This window comes from Danio aesculapii, chromosome 23 (assembly GCF_903798145.1).
Source record: "Danio aesculapii chromosome 23, fDanAes4.1, whole genome shotgun sequence".
NCBI lineage: Eukaryota > Metazoa > Chordata > Actinopteri > Cypriniformes > Danionidae > Danio > Danio aesculapii.
Genome location: NC_079457.1, coordinates 40,171,945 through 40,194,868, shown reverse-complemented (window position 1 = coordinate 40,194,868; position 22,924 = coordinate 40,171,945). Strand labels below are relative to the sequence as shown.

The window sequence follows — 22,924 nt, the reverse complement described above, 5'->3', positions numbered from 1 at the left end:
ACAGTAGATGTACTGCAGTTAAGCAAACACTCAAAATATGTGTTTTCCAAATGTAAACACAAGCATCAAATAGACAAATTACAATGTATGTGTGCTGACTTTTCTTTGCTTCTTCAGTCCTTCTGTGGAAGAGTTTTATGAAATTCCCCAGTGACTTTTGTGACAACTGTGACAAACATTTTTCAAAATACTCTTACTTGTCTTCTTCAGATGAAAGAAAATGAGTGGTCAAATTGGGTGAACTATTTCTTTATATATGTCATATGCAAAGCGTTTAACTTTAGCAGAAATTTTAAGAAATGGCTGCTGCTTCTAAATTCGTTAGCCATGCATATTAATGTTTCAATTTTTTTTTAATTCTGTTGGCACATTCACAAGTCACGACCCACACATAGGCACTTATTCTCAGTATAGCCTACTTGAGTATCTGAAGCTGTTGATGTGATGAGTGTGTGACTAAATTGGCGGTTTTGTGGGCACCATTTCCTGCGTGGTGCGAACTAAAAACTTTTTATGCTCTGCTCTCATTGTTTGCATTACAATAATGGACTCAATGGTCTAAATAAGTATTTGTACATCCGGTGAATACTAGATATGACACACAAAGTCATTAACACATAACTGCGCGCGCGGCCAGACAGAACATGTTGCGTTTTAAAACAAAACGCAGCGCAATGGAAAGGGAAATAACGACGTTTTAAAAAGCTTATTATCGACGCCGCTACAGTCAATGATAGACAATAGTCTATGTTTGGATAAAAAAACGCCGTGCAACGGATAAAAAACTCGTGTGTGTGTGTGAACCGGCTATTACACACTCAGACAGACAGCAGGTGTATGTTTTTGTGCCTGCGCGCGCGCGTGTATGTGTACAGGCGCGTCGTCCATTGTTTGTTTATCACCAAAATACCGCTATTCCCAATCAGTTCCCTTTGGTTTGGCAATAGTATCAGTGTTATAGCTCATCAGCAAGAGCATTAAATAGATTAATGACTGTAAATTAATCCTGTACATATGTATGTGTGTGTGCAAGAAAGGGGGGGCTTCTAGTCCGCGAGCACAATGCAAGGTCATAAGAGAAGCATTTCACGGCCACAGAGAGGGAATATTAGGAATGAGAGATGGAGCAAAACGGGAGGGGGAAAGTCTAAGAGAACAAGACAGCATATTCATATCCATCCCTGTATTTATAGTAAGCCTGCGGGGAGGGGGTGAAAGGGGTGTGGCTTCGGTTATGACATTCTCTCTGATTGCCTGAGAGCGAGGAGACAGAGAGAGAGGCTGTGCTTCAGCATGCGCGTGGTGTGTGTGTGTGCGCGAGCGTGTGTGTATGTGTGCATGAGTGTGTGAACCAAAGAAGGGAGCTGTTTTCTAGCATGCATGCATGTCTGTGTTTGTGTGTGTGTGTGTGTGTGTACGCCTCTACCTTATTTTGAATGCACGCCCGAGAGGGAGAGAGTCATGTGTGTAGAATGTGTCAGAGGGGGTGAAATCAAACGGTCTGCATGAAATCTGTGTGACTCAAACACAGTGTTCTCTGTGTCCAGCGAGAGGGAAGGAGAGACAGAACCTAGGAGAATGAGGTAAGACAGGGCTTTCTTTATTATTTATGACTTTAAATTCACTGTCAGCAGGAGCGTTTATGTGTTCTCCCTCCACCTCCTCACACAGGCTCTCTCTGACATGTTAATGGCTTTCATTTTCAGAGTTCAATAGGATGAGTGTGTGCTTGTGTGTGTGTGTTTTTGGCAGATCCGTCCATCACGTCCACACATAGGCTAGCCTACGTGCTTTTGCATGCATGTCTGATTGTGCGCCTGAATGCCACACAGTGAGAGAAAGACACTAACTGGCTTCCTCTTTCAGTGTGTCTCGATTGTTATCAGGCAGTCCATCCCACCTTTATGCTTCAGCCTTCCATCTCATCACCTTCCCTTTCACCTCCTCTACCTTAGTGGTGTTGTCATTTGGCTGAGGGTTTCCCTCTGTGTGTGTCTCTTTCTCCCTACCTCTTACACAATCTCTTGCCTCTCATTTTCAGATCTCAAACCACCCTTAAAGGGATATTACCTCTTTTGGTTAACACTTGTTCATGTTTGCGCAGCCTTGTATTGTTATTATCCGCATCACATGTCTTTTGTTTGTTCTAAGATGTTTGGTAGAGTGTTCATGTTGCTCTTTTTCTTACATTGAAAGGAAATGTGACTGGGGGTTGTAATGCTTCAAGTATAACAAAAAGTATGGTAAAAGCCGTGCATATGTCAAAGTACAGCTTGATTTGAGGAATTTTCTGATCTCATTCATGAGTTGTAATATGTTTGCGTATTAAAGGAACATTATGTAATGTTCACCACTAGAGGGTGTGTATTCACAACCAACAAAAGCATAGTTTTATGACACTGTGACAGAGTGTGGGTTGTCATCTTCACTTCTGTTGAAATAATCTTCATGGATCTGCTAAAGCATTCAACATTTATTATGATGGTAGTATGAAGCAGAGTAAGACTGAAAGCCATAGATGTGAATCAAGCATCTGAAGCATAACAGTTACTGATATGAGACATGTGCAATGCGGCACAAAAGCAGCAGAGCTTTTATTATGCCACAGTCTACTGCTTTATTACTTGCACTCATGATCATGTGGGGAATAAGCAGCACTGTTTTACCATACTAAATGCATTTAAGGATTCTCTTATAATGCTGCTCTGTGCAGTCTAATAAAACACAACAGAATAAAGCTTCTTTAGTGATTCACTGGATTATAAAAAACCTGACTGGAAATTAAAGGTGTTATTAGCATGACCACGCAGGGCACGGGATGTGTCACTAGTTAAAGTTTTTGTTATTTCTCTATTTAAGCATTCTTAGAAACATTTGGAATAATGTCAGCAAAATGTATATCTGTTCTAGTGGTTTTTGGATATTTTAATGAAGAAACGTACATATTGTGTATTTAATTAACTAGCTATAATAATATATTATATTCAGATATGAAATATTAAAATAATACAAAATAATTTAAATATTTCAGTTATAAAAGATGCAAGATTCTGTTCTTTTTTGCATCACTGATGTCAAACAGATTGAGATTGAATACAGTTCAATCATTATTTTTTCTCCCTCTTGTCATCATGAATCTGTACGACTAATAATTATTTTCAATAAAACATTTAGGGCTACTTTTATTGGGGGAGACAATGTTTTTTTTTTTTTTTTAGGGATCAGGAAAGTCATTGGGGTCCTAGTATAGCCAGACCTCAGCTTGAACTTCTGCTGCTTTAAATGGTCAAGGACCCCCCCATTATGATATTTGATTGATAGATTAACCTATTAATCATGTTTCATTTTTTGTGCCATGCCATGTTTGTGGGCATGGAAATGTTCTGAGAATAACATGCAACCATGCATCATTTATTCACGAACGTCTTTAACAAATTTACAACAACAACAACGCACCAACATTCCAAATGATCTGTCAGCAAAACATAGAAGAAATCTGTAGAACATGTATATACTGTAGACTTCTTTCTGAGATTAATTCATTGTTTTGGTGACATTTCTACATAAAGATCACGCAGACTGAAATGACTGAGTGAAAATTTTCTTTATCAAATCAAATCACTTTTATTGTCACATCATCAGCAGCACGTGCACTATGATGAGTGAAAAGCTTAGGTGCTGGCTCCAGACAGTGCAAAATACAACGACATACTCCAAAATCAAAACAATCTACTATTAGCAATGTTGATAATAAATACATAAAAAAGACAATAAATACATTAAGAAAAACACACATTACTTACACGTAGACAGGTAGACAAGTACACAGTCAAAAAGGTGTACATATAGTTTGACTGTTGGTAGAAAATTATCGTTTTAATCGCAATATTGTTTTAATATTGTTTGTTCTATTAAAGCAAGATTTTGTAGTTTTTGTGAGGATCCATGTTAAAAAAATTGTTACTGTGTTGAACTATGTTTTTCTCATATCTTTATGACCAAAATGACAGAATATTTGAGGGTTTACAAAGCCAAAAAACAAAAACGAGATTATAAGCATACCTGCATGTTTGCTTGTATAAGTGAGTATTGCATAGTCCAGCATTAGTAATCCAGTATTTAAATTAAATGAATATGCTGTGTGTCACAAAGTTATCCTCCTAGTAACAGGCGGGTGTGGAGGCACTAAATCACTGATTCATCAATGTCTCAGAAAGTTATACGTTTATAAATTAGCACTGTCATCAATATAAACATTACTTTTTTATCCGCTCAGACTTGTTTCCAAATGGGCTGATTAAGAGTGCTTCACACTCGAATCTCAGAAATCCTGTATATTTAAACCAATCAAAGGACAACTGGGGATATGCTAAAGTGTTCCCAGAAAAGTGTGTCATCTAGTCCTGCACAATTAATTGTTTTGAAACCGAAATCACGATTTGAAAGGGCGTGATTGTCAAATTGCAGAAGCTGCGATTATTTTTATGCATCATATATGCTAACAGGCATACAGTTTTTGAAAGTTCTGACAGTTCTTCTGAACAAAATGAAAAATGTAACACAATCTAAATGTAAAGGTTTTATATATCTTTATATATAAGATTATATATATATATATATATATATATATATATATATATATATATATATATATAATTTATTTAACTTAATTTAAAATACTGTAGTTATTTTCTTAATTTGTCATGACAACTGACAACTTTATGGGAAAATAAAATGGCACCAATGTTTTAGAGGGTTTAAATAAACTGTAGCATCGTGTAGTCTACTTTGGGATTATGTTTGGTGTTTCTTTGGTGCAGGCGCTGTAAAAACCCTCCACCTCAAACCTGTAGCTGTTTTATGAAATGGTTGTAAATCACATTTTAAATTACAATTTTGACCAGATAAATCAAAAATAGATGTTTTCTCCAAATTATGCGGTCATAGCCATATCCATCAGATGTTTAGCTAGAGGTCCATGGGTGGTGCTTCATGTCACCTCTAAAGCTGAGACTAGTGGGGTCAAACCAGCACCAAGGCATTTTGCTCATCAGTATGAAAAATCATATATCTTGTTTGGAAAAACATGAGAATGATCAAATAATGACAGAATTTTATCTTTGAGTGAACTGTCACATCAAGAGCTCAATAATTATTTAGATATCAGTCCTTTACTTACAATAAGGGATTGTATAGCCTAAAATAATTGGGTTAAAATCATGTAGGCTTCTCTTTTGGTGCTTTGTATTATTTTTGGAGCTGAGAATATCCCTTTCATTCAATAGAGAAAATAGTATCATCATTCTGCTAAATTTCTCCATTTGTGCTCCATGGAATGACATATTCAAAGCAGTGTTAGAGGATGGTTAAACAACGACAGAATTGTCATATTTGGGTTGCAGTTGGGACAGATGCTCCCTTGAAAGAGGGATTCAAGGATAGATGTATGAGTGTTCAGAGGCCAAACTTGGCAGATAAGCCAGGATGAAAGGCAGGAGAGGAGCAACGTGTTCCTTATACCCACAGATCACGTCACAATGTCAGATTTCGGGGGAAGAAGTGCACGAAACACTACAGTGACTCAAGCTGCTTAATATAGGATTAGAGTGTGTGTGAGAGAGAGTGTGTCCGAGTGTGTTTTCGTGTACACATGCTGAAAAGGAGCGACGGTGCAGCAAAGGGAATCGTGATTGTCAGATAAGCAGTCTCATTTCAGTCTGACCTCTACTCAGCTCCTGCATTGTCAAATCTGTGGGACTGTCCATTCTATCCTGAAGACAGTTTTTAGTGCTCAGAAGTTGCTCTTTCATAGCTCAAATCAGTTAGTGACGATCTCTGTGATGTTTTTAAAGACATTTATAATGTTTAAAAAATGTCATGATGTGCCAAAACATTAATTAGCTCAAGGTTTTTATCAATGATTGTAAACAAATGTTTCATGAGCATCTAGTTAGCTAGCATGTTAGCTCATTTCTGAAGAATCATATGAAGCTAATAATTGAAGTTAAAGCTCTCTTTTTGTTCGTTGTTTAGGGATAAATATAGTTTGAATTACATGTAAATGATCCCATTCATTTAAATGTAGAGCTGGCAATTTACTGTGAAAGAGTGACAGTGACTGTTGGTGACAGGATGTAGAGTAGGTGTGTTTAGCAATGCGTTAAAGTTGACATATTTAGCATTTTGCTAATGAAAATTTTGGAGCGACAACCAAAAGAGACTCACTCAGAGTGGTAGATTACAGAGTTCTTCGAATATTGTGTTGGATTTTTGTGTCAGCATGAGTACGTTTAAATTTAGTTTTGAGAATTTATTGGGTTAATGATTTAAAGGGATAGTTCATCCAAAAAAAAGAAATTCTGTCATTTAATTTCCCTTCACTTGTTCCAAACTGTTTGAGTTTTCTTTCTTTTTTTGATGAACACAAAGTAAGATAATTGGAAAACCTGTAACCGTTCACCCCATAGTATTTGTTTTCCTCCACATAGTCATACTATGGATGGCTCAAAATATCCCTTTTTTAGTGTCTTGAGAATAAATAAACCCATAAAGTTTTGAGGGTGAGTAAATCTGAAGAGTTTAGATGAAAAAACCTCCAAAAGCCAATTAATATTTTCTTCTAAAATGATCATTTTTCTCAGACTCCGTGTGTAGGCTCAGTAATTTTACTTATATAGTGACGAATAAGTTATTTTCATTGCCTTTAAAGTTTAATAACTGAACATAAACATAGGGGGCTGAGAAAAACGCTCAGTTTAGGAGAACATTTCATATGAAATTTGGAGGTTATTGCATCATATTTTTTAGGTGAACTGTCCTTCTAATGCTTGTGGATCTCTGTTTAGTATGCTTGTCTTCTTTACTGTTGGTTACTAGGTTACCAATACTACAGTCAGATGCTCTAATAATATGATGGAAATGTCCATATGCCTCTTTTTAGGAATTTTGAAATGATTTTTATCAAGTTACAATGGAAACCCGGCTAGTGTCAAATATTGTTGCTTTTAATTAGATCTGGTACAAATGTTTGACCTCAATGAGCTGAACAGCAAAACAAACAAACAAAAATATTTCAGTGACAAAAAGGCAGGGCCTCAGAGCCAAACCTATTGTATAATTGCCAGAGAGACATTGTAGTTTGAAGGTCCTTAAAAGCTGACGTAATCTTACCAGCAAAAAACATTGTCACACAAGCTTATTCTTTGATTTCATTTAATTATGTTGGAGTTTTTAAGGAACACTCCTCTTTTTTAATTCTTTTTTTAAATAGACTCATTTTATAAGCTACCTAAAGTTAAACTGTTATGTTTTACCATTTTTGAATCCATTCAGCCAATCTCTAGGTCCAGTGGGAGAACATTTAGCTTAGCTTAGCATAGATCATTGAATCAGATTAGACCATTAGCTCAAAAATGACCAAAAAAGAGTTTTGACCATTTTACTGCTTAAAGATTGACTATTCTGTACATGTTCAGTGCTATTTTCTAGACTGATATGGCTAGGAATTATACTTTTTATTCTGTGGCTGCAGCAGGAATAATATATTACTCAGATACTAAAAATAGTTCCCATCACTGCACCTGCTGTGGCTATTATATGGCAGCAAAGTTCCTGAATTATAACACCAATATAATAACATAATTCTTTTCATTTTCCTTTAGTCTTAGTACACAATGTAACTACAGATGAGTCAAGCTTTAAATAGGAAAGTAATTAAAATCTTTGTTGAATTTGAGCGAGATGCTAATGGTCTAATACAATTCAAGGAACTATGCTAGGCTAAGCTAAAAGTACTCCTGTCAAAAATGAGCCTATTTCCTTGTAAAATGAGCCTATTTCCGAAAAAAGTGAAGTCTTTCAGCTTCATGACAGAAAAATTCAGCTTAATCACAGGAATAAATAACACTTTGAAATATTTTAAGTCCGAATTAATTTCATAATTGTAATAATATCACTGTTTGCTGACTTTTTAATCAAATAGATGCAGCCTTCGTGAGCATACAGTAGTAGTCATCTGTAACTGATTCAGAATGTAATGTATTGTGTATTAGCTGAGACACAGATGAGATCTCTCTTCTGAAACTCTAAGTGAAATTACTGTAGCCATACCTCAGGGGAAAACAATTTTGAAAAGCAGGAGACTTAATCACATTGCTGACTAGCAGAAATCACCGAGATGCTACAAAGATCTCATTTGTGATGTTTCATCCCTATGGGCAGCCGTCAGAGCAAGGCATATCTTAATTAAATGATTAGTCTCAAGTTAATTGCCTTTGCAGAAATGCACTTCATCTTAGTCCATAATGCGTGTTCAGAATTCGGCTAACTTTATTGCAGATTGGTGCATTTGTGATCTCATTATGTTTGTGGGAAAATTAACATAACATTAGCATTAATAAGGTTTGTGGACAGCCTTGTCTTAAGCTTTCTGTAAAAATGAGCAATCGTGAGCGTGAGGGCTAACAGTGCCACAGAAGTGGTAGCCATTATCTGTGGTCACATCACATGAGTTTCTGCGCTGCTCTGTAAGTAGTAATGTTGTGGTTTGCTGTTGTGTAATTAGCATATGTCTCCATTTTGTGGGGCATTTTATAGTATGGGTTTGTTGCATTTTATATACAACTTGGTTTTGCACAACTTTGAGTCAATTATATTCAGAGTTTGTGGTTGCAGAATCAAATACCTTTGAGTTAAACAAATCAATCAATAGTTTCAATGTATATTACAGAAAACTAACTTCAAACATCATGAAGCCGAAGCGTTAAGTACTTAAAATATCATGAAGACTTAAAACAAGCGGAAGTCAAAGAAATACTTAACTTTTTTTTAAGCCACAGTAACAAAAGCTGTTATTTTTTTCATTTTTGGCATGATTTATTGGCCGTGCGAGTTTTACATTGAAGTTATATCTATGAATGTTCAATTTTTATCATCACAGGGATCATTTTAATCCAATAGAACAGCTATCTTAAAAAGAAATTATGATTTTCCATAATAAAACACAGTTTTTATTGTATTTTCTATCAGTAAAAGCAACTGTAGACAACTTTAAAAAGCATTATTAACATTTTTTTCAACCCCAATCTGTTGAACAGTGAAGTTTTGCCAGAATTTTACCACAAATGAATCGATGAAAGAAAAATTGTAATTAAATAGTTTTAATACACTACCAATACTGTCATATGATGGACTACAAACAACTTATTCACAAGCAGAGAAACAAGGTGCTTTGTGTAATTCACACAACTACTACACACCATGGTAACACATGCCATTAAAGCAATGCAATTAAAATTGTGTATAAACATTAGACCATGTAACATAAAACTGGAATGTACATAACTGATGAGTATTAGGGGTGTAACGAATCACAGATCACAACCCATGGTTCGAGAACGCACATAACCCGCGGATTAATAACTCTTTTTACTTGCGGATTAATCTTAAATTTGTAACAATTGCACAGAGATCACCTATCGCATCATTCAGATCGCATGTATGAAAGCATTTAGGCTGTCCTGTAAAATATGAAGATGACGGAAGAAGTTGTGGTGGCACCTAAATGCTATTTTAATGGTGTTTTCTGTCACTACTTGTTTAGTCTGCATTAATGCGTTCAGTGTAAAGCTGCACTATTAATCATTAAAAGATCAGGATCTCAATTCAAAAATCCACACAACAAATGATTAAATGATGTTGATTTGCATATGTTTATCCTTTGAATATATGTGATCCTTCGAAGTGCTGCATTCAAATCTGCATTTGATCAAAATAGATTCAGGTTTTACACTTTTCAGTTAGTCAAAGTTTAAAGCAATCAAATAACACAGAACTACTGGGATAACCGTTTATAGATCAGATGTTAAAAACTGATGTTTATGATTGTTATTATTTTGAAAATTGTAGTAATTGCATTGTTTAACTAATAGTTGGCAACTATCAAAATACATCACTGAATAGTTTGTCAAAAATGATACGAGTTATGAAACACAACGTTTTATGAGTTAATTATAGAATCGTTAATTGAAATCGAGGTTAAAAATAAATGTGTTGTACAAGATCATAATGGTAGTTTTAAACATTTATACATGTAGTAGCAAGTGGTTGTTTGTTAAAACCAAAAGTTTCTAGTAGTACTGTTTTTGTGATAAATAGAAAGTAAATGACGTTTGTCTCCTCCCTTTTTTGCTGATCTGAAAAATGGTCCGAGCCATGACTCAGAAACCGTAGTGTGATCCGAACCCTGAGATTTGTGACCCATTACACCACTAATGAGGATATTTTACTAATGTCTACAAAAAAAAGTGTCGTGTGGGAAATTCTTGGAAAGTCAATTTGCCGTTATTCACTGTAAATATTAAAGAAGCTTATTGTTTGAGTTACTGTAGCATTTAAGTTTTTATTTTTATAGTTTTTTTCAATCATAGCCATTTTTACAGTCCAGTGCTTCTTGTTATGATATTTGGAGAGATTTATATGCAAAAATAACATTTTGTTGTCATTCCAACTCATTAGCATTTACCAAAACCTTTGTTTTTTCCTTGGAATACAATAAAAGAGTTTTATCAGGATGCTAAGCAATGCTCTTATATGTTTACAAGCTCCAAAAAAGATCCTAAATCGGTCTTTTGAAGCAATTCAGTAGCTTTGTAAAAAGATAAGACCAAAGTTAAAGTCATTATTTGCTAAAAAATACCAATGATGTGCTTACCATTTGCAAAAACAGGCACATCTTAGACATTTGGCTAATTACTGTGTCTTCTTTTGTGTTTCTCTGAAAAAAAAAAAGTCATACGTGTTTGGAAAGGCATGAGGCAAAGTAAAAGGACTTGAACTTTCATATTTGGCTGGGCTCTCCTTTTAAATAAACATCTAGTGATGCATCACATTTAGCCTTTAATATTTGTGCCTTTGTTTGTGCGGCGGGAGCATCACTCCATGGCAATGAGAGAAGCGAGATCTCAGCGGTGGTGGCTAAACGTGTATGTGTGTGTGTGTGTGTGTGTGTGTGTTAGGGATCCCTCTGGTCCTCTGCTCTAAGAGATAAGACCACAGCTCAGCTTCTTCCCAGCCTCCACCGGGAGCGTAAAACAGGATTGATCCCATGGATCTCCAATTCCTCTCAGTATCTGAACTCAATACAGCAGACAGATCAAGTTTAAACAGGACACCGGAGTGGTTTCACACAGGCATTCCACTGCTGGATCAATATATCAGCTTGCTTATGTGCTTATGTGTGGCTGATATACTGGCAGTCTATATAAAAATGAAATGAATGCGCCTCCATTATGCTGATTTTGATAATTGCTAAATGGATTGTGCGATTAGATGACTGGACACTGGGTTTTTGGTCACATTGCATTATTTTTTGGTCTGAAATGGCAGGTTTTTCATTAAAATGCCTTGATCTGTTATGCAAAATAAAGAAAGCTCTGCCAAGCGTGTATATATTAAAAAAATAAAAGCACTGACATGATGCAGCAGTGCTGGCACACACTAATGCAATAGAATTCAAGCCCATTGTGCACAAATCCGATTCAACTCATGCGAATCAATAATAGCATTATCATAATGAAGTCTCTGCTGAGTTCTGATTGGCTGGCTCAGGCTTTTGACCTCTAGCCGTGGAGATGGAGGAAGTAAAGTGCAGACCGTCATGACCGCTCAATGACTGGGAGTGTGATGATGATGTGCTCTTTGCCTGGAATCTGTCGACAAGGAAATGTGTTGCCTCGAAGTAATGTTTAAATCATTAGAATTATGCAACAATATTTGTTGTGCCATTGTTGCCCGGAAAGCTTTGTGCTTAGTCCAGACGACAGGGCTGAACACATGGTTTTCAGTAAATGTACTTACTGTTCCACTTTTTTTCTTACTAGAAAATAATTGCAGTTAGGTGGACGTAATCCTCAGTTAAACAAAATGTCATTAAGAATGGCTGAATTTCAGGTTTTTTTTGGTAAATAGTTTGTTTCTAACTCTACCATTTAAAAAAAAAATGTACAGTCTACTGCAATTCTATTCATATTTTTATTACCAATATTATTTACTGGCTCCCGGGGTTGTTTATATTGAAGTTGATATTTAGCTGCACCGTGTTGGTGTTTTGTAACATCTAATTTTTACGAGGTGTAGCCCAAAGCGCAACCCCCAACCTGGAGGACCAGGACATACACACATACAGTACACTACAGACAATCTAGCTTATCCAATTCACCTATAGAGCATGTATTTGGACTTGCGGGGGGAAACCGGAGCACCTGGAGGAAAACCCACGTAAACGCGGGGAGAACATGCAAACTCCACACAAATGACAACTGACCCAGCCGGGGTGACCTTGCAACTTTCTTGCTGTGAGGCTACAGCGCCATCATGCCGCCTTTATACAATATTAGGCTTCATAATGTATTATAGATAAATATTTGGTTATTATTATGTCATGTAATAATTATGTAGTTATGTATTATAGTATGTGAATTATTGTAAATAAAGTACTTGAATGTCATGTGATCTTGAGATATAACAGATATTTAGAACCGTGGCATAAACATGCAAATGTGCTATTAAATAGTTTGAAATATTAACTTAAAAAAACATTAAAAGAAGTAAGAGTTTATATATATATATATATCAGTTAAAGTCAGAATTATAAGCCCCTCTGTTTATTTTTTATTTTTTCCCCAATTTCTGTTTAACGGAGAGAAGATTTTTTTTCAATACATTTCTGAACATAATAGTTTTAATAACTCATTTCTAATTACTGATTTATTTTATCTTTGCCATGATGACAGTAAATAAAATTTTACTTGATATTTTTCAATACACTTCTATACAGCTTCAAGTAACATTTAAAGGCTTAATTAGATTAATTAGGTTAACTAGGCAAGTTAGGGTAATTAGGCAAGTTATTGTATAACGATGGTTTGTTCTGTAGACTATCAAAGAAAATAATAACTTAAATGGACTAATAATTAAAAAAAAATTTAAAACTGCTTTTATTCTAGCCGCAATAAAACAAGACTTTCTCCATAAGAAAAAATATGATCAGACATGCTGTGAAAATTTCCTTGATCTGTTAAACATCATTTGGGAAATATTTAAAAAAATAAATAAATAATTCAAAGGGGGGCTAATAATTCTGACTTTAACTATATAATTTTGTTGTATAAGAACCACCCATGATTTTCTGTCAGACTGGTCTGGCTTGCATTAGTGAATTTCTGACCTAAACTAACATATTTAAATACATCAGTCAAATTGTTATTATTAATAACCATGTAATTGGTTGGCAAAAGTATGTAAAATGCCTTTCTGTTGCTCGGTGTCTTTCTGTATGTAGATATAGTAGAGCAGGGCACTAGCAATTAGGGTTGGGCGATTTGGCCTAAAATCAAAATCTCGATAAATGGAACATTTTAACTTGATTACAATTAATGAACGATTATTTGATTGATTTATTACATTTTTTTGCCCTCATAGTTCACTAACAAGTTTTTTATGCCGTGAAAAGGCATCTCAGGCGCAGCATCCAATCATTGTCAATGTAGTGCAAAGTAAGGCTCAAGAATGAGTCCATCGTCCTACTTGACCAGAGAGCAGATGTGGCTGCAAAGTGGCCGCAGAAGTAGAAATCATGCCACAGCCTTTAACAGAGCGGACTCACGTGACACATAGGAAAAGTAATTGAAAAAATCGTCCTGGAAAAATTTGATTATAGGTTCTTAATGTCGATATGTTTTACTTTTCGATAAATTGCCCAGCCCTTCTGGCAATACATGTGTTGTGGGTTTGAGTCCCAGGCAAAGCAAGAACTAATCAAATATAAACAGATGAAATCAGAATTATTAAACCTGCTTTGAATTTTTAAATATTTCCCAAATGTTTAGCAGAGCAAGAAAATGTTCACAGTATGTCTGATAATTTTTTTCTTCTGGAGAAAGTCTTATTTGTTTTATTTCGGCCAGATTAAAAGCAGTTTTTATTTTTTTAAAAGACATTTTAAGGTCAAAATTATTAGCTTCTTTAAGCTATATATTTATATATACAGTAACTTGCCTAATTACCCTAACCTCCCTAGTTAATGTAATTAACTTAGTTAAGCCTTTAAATGTCACTTTAAGCTGTATAGAAGTGTCTTGAAAAATATCTAGTCAAATATTATTTACTGTCATCACGGCAAAGATAAAATAAATCAGTTATTAGAAATGAGTTATTAAAACTATTATGTTTAGAAATGTGTTAAAAAAATCTTCTCTCCGTTAAACAGAAATTGGGAAAAAAAATAAACAGGGGGGCTAATAATTCAGGGGGTTTAATAATTCTGATTTCAATTGTACCTTCAATATAATGTCAGTGGGGATAAATACAACTGCCAGGTAAATAAATGTAAATGAAGTAGATTTCTGTATACATTTCTCTGGTTATTTACTTTCTTTTGAAATCAACACATCTTTAAAAATGGCGAAAAAAGCTGTATTATGAATGTCAGACCAGTAGTTCTTTCCATCGAATGAGTTAGAGAGATCAATTTTGTTAGGTACTGTAATAATACCAAACCACTTTTATAATGGACTTTGGCTAAGACATTTTAGAATAACCAAAACAACATTTCAGATGTTTTACAATGAGGTCAGTCTGCTGATTTGTCCACTAATGCTGCCCCATTATGCTCATTTTTATCATCACATGATTCGTTAAAACTAAGTCACATGACTTTTTTTAAGCATATGCTGGAATTTGTTCTGTAAATGTGTTTCCATCGTTTATACACATTTTTATATATAAAAAAATCCTACTCAGTTATGTGCATAACTGTTTATGTGCATTTTTCAAATATATGTACATCTTGACATTTTCATTAAGCATTTTTATACAATATTCCAAAAGGCGCATAAAAATAGGTGGACTGAAACATAGCTCGTGTCACTTTCTAAAAGAAAACACTATGCAATTGCATAAAACATTTCTGTCTAAGCACCCACTAACTGTACATGCGTGGTGTCCTAAATTCTTAATGCACAGTGCCAGAGCAGCCCTCACAGTCTCAGGTTGTGTGTTTGATTGTGTGTGTGTGTGCGCATGGGTGCTGAGAGTCGTGATGACTCAGGTCCCTCCACCCTCTCATAAGACCAACGGCCGTCAGTGGCGCAACTCACAGGAACTCCAGCACAGTTGAGCCTTCCATCCTGCAACAAACATTCAGTCATACAGCTTGTAGAGTCAGAGCTTCTTAAAAATCCCCCCTTCTCCTGTCTGATGTGTTTAAGGTCTTTAATTTGAGTTATTAACTCATGCTTCAGAGCAGTGGCTCTCAGCTGGTGGGTCACAACCAGAAAATGGGTCACAGGATGTCTGACTGAATTGCAAGATACTAAATGACAATAATACAGATGCAACTAACTGTAGGCAGTATCAGTAACTCAAAAGAAGAACAAAACAGTTCCTTTATTGTTTTTTTAAAAGGTTGTGTGTCCAGTCAGGCTCTGTTTATGATGCAAATTCATCTGTCACTTGGTGGAAGCTGCCAAATTGTGCAGATACTTCTGCCAAAATGCATTTAATAAAAAAAAATCATCTAGCTATTATTTAGCTTGGGTTGCTGCATAATATTCAATGTGAAGTAAGATAGTGGATGGTTCATTCAGGATTATTAAGATATCTTCATGCGACAATCTTTCAGAATCACGTACACACAACGTAGAAGACAAACAGGATGTGGGCAGGTGTGCTGTCTTCGCTTAACATTTTCATCTTCTGGAAGTGCCCAGAATTCATGAATGAACACTGATTCATTTAGTAGGCAAATATGTATCGCCACTCTCTTTGAGTAAGTCATTGTATAATTCACTTAATCGTCTAGTTGAAGCAATGCAATTTGTTAAGAAGCCAAATAAATCTCTATAATCGTTCACATAACTGATTCTTTCACATTTATAAATATTAATTTAGCAGACATTTTATCCAAAGCAACTTACTGCACAGTGTTTTCCTGGGAACATGGAGTGTTTATAAGAAAGAGTCTAGTAGTAAATATGTGAATAAATTACTCAACTAAAACATTTACGCATACACTACCTGACAAAAGTCTTGTTGTTGTTCCCAGTTGTAAAAGCAACAAATAATAACTTGACTTCTAGTTGATCGTTTGGTAGGTGGGAGAAGGTAGATTTTTCCTATGAATCATCTGTTGAACTGCATCCTAATCATCACAAATACTGCACAAGACTTATTGGAACCCACATGAACCCAAGAATCTCATAGAAATCAGTCAAGTTTGGTGAAGGAAAAATCATGGTTTGGGGTTGCATTCAGTATGGGGGCGTGCAAGACATCTGCAGAGTGGATGGCAGCATCAACAGCCTGAGGTATCAAGACATCTGTGCTGCCCATTACATTACAAACCACAGGAGAGGGCAAATTCTTCAGTTCCTGAAAGCAAAGAAGGTCACGGTGCTCGAGGATTGGCCAGCCCAGTTACCAAACATGAACATTATTGAGCATGTCTGGGGTAACTAAAAAGAAGAAGAAAACAGTTCCTTTAATGTTTTTTTTTTAAAGGTTGTGTGTCCAGTCAGGCTCTATTTATGATGCAAATTCATCTGTCACTTGGTGGAAGCTGCCAAATTGTGCAGATACTTCTGCCAAAAAGAATTTTGTAATCATTTAGCTACAGTCTTAGGTTGCTGCATGATATTCAATGCGAAGTAAGATAGTGGATAGTTAATTCAGGATCGACAAGATGTCTTCATGCGACAATCTTTCAGAATCACGAACACGCAACATAGAAGACAAACAGGATGTGGGGAGGTGTACTCTGTTCGCTTAACCGTTTTCGTCTTCTGGAAATGCCCGAAACACATCATACTGAAGTTAAATTTTTGCATCTCTCTTCCTCTCTCTCTCTCTCTCTCTCTCTCTTATTTACTTCCACATTCCATTTATGGTTTGATTCTGTCTTGCACATTTATCTTCGTCACACCTCTTACCAAAATTATCTTCCTGTGTGTTTGTTTGTGTGTGTGTGTGTTTTTTTGCAGGCAAGGACAATCACATTTAGCCAGCGTCTCAGGAAATAGAACTAGAAAACCGTCAGGCCCCTGCAACGTTCCCTGCTCTGAAAACGAGACTTTAAATGCACAAGCTCAGTGCTGACAGCAGATTGCTTGGATTGGAACTCCCTCCATGTTCACACACAAACACACACACGTGCACACAGAGACTTCCCTGTTCCGTTTCTGCTGAGAGCACAGATTGAATAACTGAAAAGGTTGTCTTCAGTAGCCCAGTATGAACTACAGACTCAACGTTCTCCTCACTTTCTGCACTATAATGGACGTGGAACTTGTTTGGTGAAATATAAACACCAGCACATTGAAGCAGGAATTGGAATAGTGTTTTTGTGAAGGGGAAAGAAGTCTGTGACTGGTCATTTCAGACTGTACAAGTCAACAGGAGTGCTACACCAGCGGAGGAGACCATGACTTCACATGGAAAACTGAGAAAGGAAAAGGGGAGTCTGGCGGAGTATGAGACTCAAATCAAAGGTAAATACTTGATCCCTTGTTCTCATGTTCACTTCATGAGGTAGTGTAGCTGAATGTGCATTTCTGAATGTAATGTATGAGATGTAGGCCTGCACTGTGATGTATTTATAGGCAGGATTAGGGATTCTGTCTTCTCTCATCCAATCAGCTCTCAGCCTCAGGCCAGGGACACTAGTGCGAGGGGCTACAAAGTCTTCAGTTTATGCCACTTTTGTGCTGAAAAACATCTAGACGTGATCTCTTCACTTCTGTTTCTTTGCCTAGAGGTGCGTGGTCAGCTCTCAGAGCAGCTAAAAATCCTAGATGCGCAGCTGGAGGTCAAGACACAACAGCTGCAGGATCTGAGCGAGTACCTGCGCAGACGAGGAGAGATTGAAGCTGAATATGCCAGATCTCTGGAGAAACTGAGTGAGAAGTTCACCGTTAAAACCAAGAGGTAGCTTTTTTTTTAGCATTCATGAGGACAAATTGTGATGGGGCCTGATAATGGACTTAGTTCAATGATCAGTGAATCATTTATGCAACAAAACAGTTTAGTTAAGTTACCAAATGGGTGACTTTCTCTGTCAGAGAGTTATTGAATCTTTCACTCAATTGATTTGTTTAAACAAACTGGTTCATTTAGTAACCAAAAAAAGTAATTGAGTGAAATAGGTTGTCATTTGATTCATTTAGATTCAATTTGGCTCTTTGAATCATTTAGGCCACTCTGCTAATCTCCACAACACGGTGAATGTGGTACATTAATACTATACACAGTCATACCGTGCAAGTAATTTCTTAAAAGGAGTATGTACCATGCAGTTTTTCTCTGTGACCAAATAATTGAATAATTTAAACAACTGATTTGTTCAAACACCATGATTCATTTAGCAGCCAAATAAGTAACTCTATCTGCGAGGAAGTCATTGAATCATTCACTCAAATGGTTTGTCAAACATACCGATTCTTTTAGGAGGCAAATTTAGAACTCTCTTTGAGTAAGTCATTGAATAATTCACTTAACTGTCTAGTTGAAGCAAAGTCATTTATTTGGCTTCTTAATAAAATGCTATCTCTATAATCGTTCACATAACTGATTCTTTCACATTTATAAGTATTCATTTAGCAGACATTTTATCCAAAGCAACTTACTGCACAGTTGTTTCCGGGGAGCATGGAGTGTTTATCAGACAGAGTCTAATAGTAAATATGTGAATAAATTACTCAACCTAAACATTTAAGCATACACAACCTGACAAAAGTCTTGTCGTCTCTGTCCAAAATAGTTGTTGCACTGGTGTTCTGGACTATTGCATATTGTTTGTGATTTGTTAAACCCCTCTCATATGATCAGTAAACAACCAGTAGATGTCGGGAAAATATGCACATAGTCATGTATAATGGTTTTTCCTCTGTATAGGTTGGATATAGGAGGTTTTCTGAAATGCCAGTCTGGACGAGGAGAGTTCTCATTCTTGCCATTTTAAAATGAAAATGCACTAGTGTAAACACAGCCTCAGAGATATGCAACAGCTTGGGCTTTGTTCAGAAATATTTTATCATATGGAGCTTGGTTAATTAATGCTTGTTTGATTTTTCTCATGTAAACGTGTCTCATAAACTACTTTTCCACCTCTTTTAAATATTAATTCATCCATATTGTTTTCTATAACCTTCTGCTGAAACAAAGGTTCATGTGTCCAGACCTTTTCTAATACTTGAACTTCTACTCTTTCTTAAAATCGATTGTAAGCTTGTAATTAAATGCACAATGGACTGCAAAAAATGCTTTTATTACTGAGATTTTTTTACTTTTCTAGTCCAAATTTAAAAAAATTCATAAATCAAGAAACATTTTTTAGACAGGCAAGAAATCTTGTTTTCAGAAATAATATGCCAAAATGAAGTGAGTTTTTCCTTAAAACAAGCAAAATAATCTGCCAATGAGGTAAGCAAAATAATCTTATGTCAAAACGGAAAAAAAAAGTTTATTTTGCTCACCTCATTGGTAGATTTATTTGCTTATTTTAAGGAAAAACTCACTTCATTTTGGCATATTATTTCTGAAAACAACACCATATGCTTTGCGTGTCTAGAAAATTCTAGAAAAGTATTCACAGCGCTTCACTTTTTCCACATTTTTTTATTTTACAGCCTTATTCCAAAATGGTTTAAGTTCATTTATTTCCTCAAAATTCTACCCACAATACCCCATAATGACAATGTGAAAAAAAGAGTTTTTGAAATTGTTGCAAATTTATTAAAAATAAAAAACCTGAAGAATCACATGTAGATAAGTATTCACAGCCTTTGCTCAATATTTTGTTGATGCACCTTTAACAGCAATTACAGCCTCAAGTCTTTTTGAATATGATGCCACAAGGTTGGCACACCTGTCTTTGGGAGTTTTTGCCCATTCCTCTTTGCAGTACCTCTCAAGCTCTATCAGGTTGGATGGGAAGCGATGGTGTACAACCATTTTCAGATCTCTCCAGAGATGTTCAATAGGATTTAGGTCTGGGCTCTGGCTGGGACACTCAAGGACATTCACTGAGTTGTTGTGAAGCCACTCCATTGATATTTTTTTTGGCGGCGTTCTTTGGGTCATTGTCCTGCTGGAAGATGAACCGTCACTCCAGTCTGAGGTCAAGAGCACTCTGAAGCAGGTTTTCATTCAGGATGTCTTTGTATATTACTGCATTCATCTTTCACTCTACCCTGATTAGTCTTCAGTTCCTACTGCTGAAAAACATCCCCACAGCATGATGCTGCCACCCCCACGCTTTACTGTAGGGATGGTATTAGCCTGGTGATGAGCAGTACCTGGTTTTCTCCAAACGTAACGCCTGTCATTTACTCCAAAGAGTTCAATTTTAGTCTCATCAGACCAGAGAATTTTGTTTCTTGCACAGATGGTTGTCCTTTTGTAAGGTTCTCCTCTCTCCACAGAAGAATGCTGGAGCTCAGACAGAGTGACCATCGAGTTATTGATCACCTCCCTGTCTAAGGCCCTTTTCCCCCAATCAATCAGCTTAGTTGGCCGGCCAGCTCTAGCAAGAGTCCTGGTGGTTCCAAAGATCTTCCACTTACGGATGATGGAGGCCATGTGCTCATTGGAACTTTCAGAGCAGCAGACATGTTTCTGTAACCTTCCCCAGCCTTGTGCCTCGAGACAATCCTGACTCGGAGGTCTACAGACAATTCCTTTGTCTTCACGCTTGGTTTGTGCTTTGACATGCACTGTCAACCCTGGGACCTTATATAGACAGGTGTATGCCTTTTCAAATCATGTCCAATCAACTGAATTTACCACAGGTGAACTCCAGTTAAGCTGCTGAAACATCTCAAGAATGATCAGAGGAATCAGAATGTACCTGAGCTCAATTTAGAGCTTCACGGCTTCACGGTTTTTTATTTTTAATAAATTTGCAACAATTTCAAAAAATCTTTTTTCACATTGTCATTATGAGGTATTGTGTGTAGAATTTTGAGGAAATAAATGAATTTAATCCATTTTGGAATAAGGCTGTAACATTAAAAAGTGTGGAAAAAGTGAAGCAGATAATCTCTCTAACTTGAATGTACATCAAAATACAGTAAATATCTGTCTTTACTTCCTTTACTTCACAGCTTTAACCCTGTTTCTCCTTTACTCTGCTCTATCTTTAGAAAGGAGCAGTTGGACCTGTCGGTGGCTCAATGCTGGTCTGTTCTTCTGACCCAAACCAGGCAGGAGAGCCGAGATCACAGCTCACTCAGTGAGCTCTGTGGCAACACACTCACGCAGCGCCTCTCACACTGCATAGAGGACACACACCGCCTGGCAAAGCGGGTATACAAATCTCTCCCACTCTATTACCATCTCCGACATTTAATTCTCCCCCTCCTCCTTCTCTTCCTCTCTTATTTACCGACATAACACACTCCCACACAAAACACTGCCAAACCATCTTCCTCCTTTCAAACTGACTCGTATTCTCTGTTTCAGAGCAAGGAGGTTGGACTCCAGATGCAGGATGAGCTATTGAAAATCACCACAGAGCTGCAGACGGTAAGTGGAAAGGCTGTCTTGCTGTGAACATGCTAAATTTACAGAGAGGAACACGCTCTACTGAACTGAAATAGTCCAAATGGCATCAGCTTTGAGTTGCATCATCTCACTGCGGTCAGAGAAAGCATGATTAAACTTGACTAAATACCACACCATGCATGTATTTGCTCATGCATTCACAGCTGAATGTGTTAGCGTGGCCTTCTATTAGGTCTTAGGTTTCACACGTTTTTTGGTCTATCTTCTAGCGCACAAAATAAGCCCACATGCCGCTTCAGCTTTGCAGGGCTGTGAGATCAAGCCCACTGACCCTGGCCCACAGCAGCTGCGTGCTCTCTACCCTCCAGTACACAAACAGCTTGCCTACCGTCTAAGTGTCTTGGCTCAAGCATTTGTTCGTGTGCGTGTGGGTGTGTTCTTTAAATAAATTTATGCGTCTGTTCTGTCTGGTTCTCAAAAATGATTGGCTGATAGCCGTGCGATAACAGCACCTTTACAGCCTCCTCACCCATCTGTATTACTACGCCCACATAGAGTGACAGTAAATCAATAAACTCACTTCAGTTTGACAAATATTGCAGATGTTGGACAACATAATGAACTTTTGAGGCTTTTCAGGCAAGAATGTAGTTGTTTAGATTGCAACTATGCAGTTTATTTATAAGGAGAGTGCCTATTTTAAATATTTATAATTTCGGAGATACAGCGTGTCTGCATCCATCAGCATGTCATACTAAGCAGAGCAAAGACGATTGACATTTTTTGCCACAAAATGGCGACAGAGACCGCATATTAAGCCCTTAGAGGAGAAAAAACTCAGCGTAATTTCTAAATACAGCTGATCAAATCATTATTAATCTGGAAAATGACTTTCTAAATATTGTGACTTGTGATATCCTGATTGCAACAGAGAAATACAGGGAAATGTCTCTAGACTGATGGCATTTCATGCTGTTCAGCCTTATAATCTTAATATGTGAGCAAAATCACCTGTTTTGTCATCACTTTAGACATTATGCTAGAGAATCATTCAAATAATAGCTTTAAAGTGATCTTTGTGAAGTAGCAACGGTTTCTGCTGTTCTGATCTCAGCTGTAGATGTGAATGAATAACGGAAGAAAGTAGTTCCTCTTACAAAAGGATTTTTAGACTCTCCGTGTTAGATTTTTTTTATATACACGATATATACGAACTGTTGTATGAACGCAATATTACACTCGTAGCAGTGTGATATGGCTTTATATTGTCACTGGTGTGCACGCCTCCCACTAGTGCCGATATACAGCCATATCGCACTGCTACGAGTGTAATATTGCTTATTTAATGTCTTTAAAAATTAATACACTA

At 36.6% G+C, this 22,924-nt stretch overlaps 1 protein-coding gene across 3 annotated transcripts in view; it reads left to right on the top strand.

Annotated features, from left to right (window-relative positions):
* The first annotated feature begins 1,281 nt into the window (after window positions 1–1,281).
* The window catches only part of arhgap4b (Rho GTPase activating protein 4b), a 65,157-nt gene continuing 43,514 nt past the window's right edge, over window positions 1,282–22,924 (top strand). For all 3 annotated transcript variants that reach the window (XM_056448781.1, XM_056448780.1, XM_056448779.1), the window contains exons 1-5: window positions 1,282–1,583; window positions 17,037–17,543; window positions 17,808–17,979; window positions 21,195–21,357; window positions 21,514–21,576. In XM_056448781.1, coding sequence (XP_056304756.1) covers window positions 17,477–17,543; window positions 17,808–17,979; window positions 21,195–21,357; window positions 21,514–21,576 — 465 coding nt within the window. In that variant the 5' untranslated portion in view covers window positions 1,282–1,583; window positions 17,037–17,476. The remainder of the gene's footprint in view (window positions 1,584–17,036; window positions 17,544–17,807; window positions 17,980–21,194; window positions 21,358–21,513; window positions 21,577–22,924) is intronic.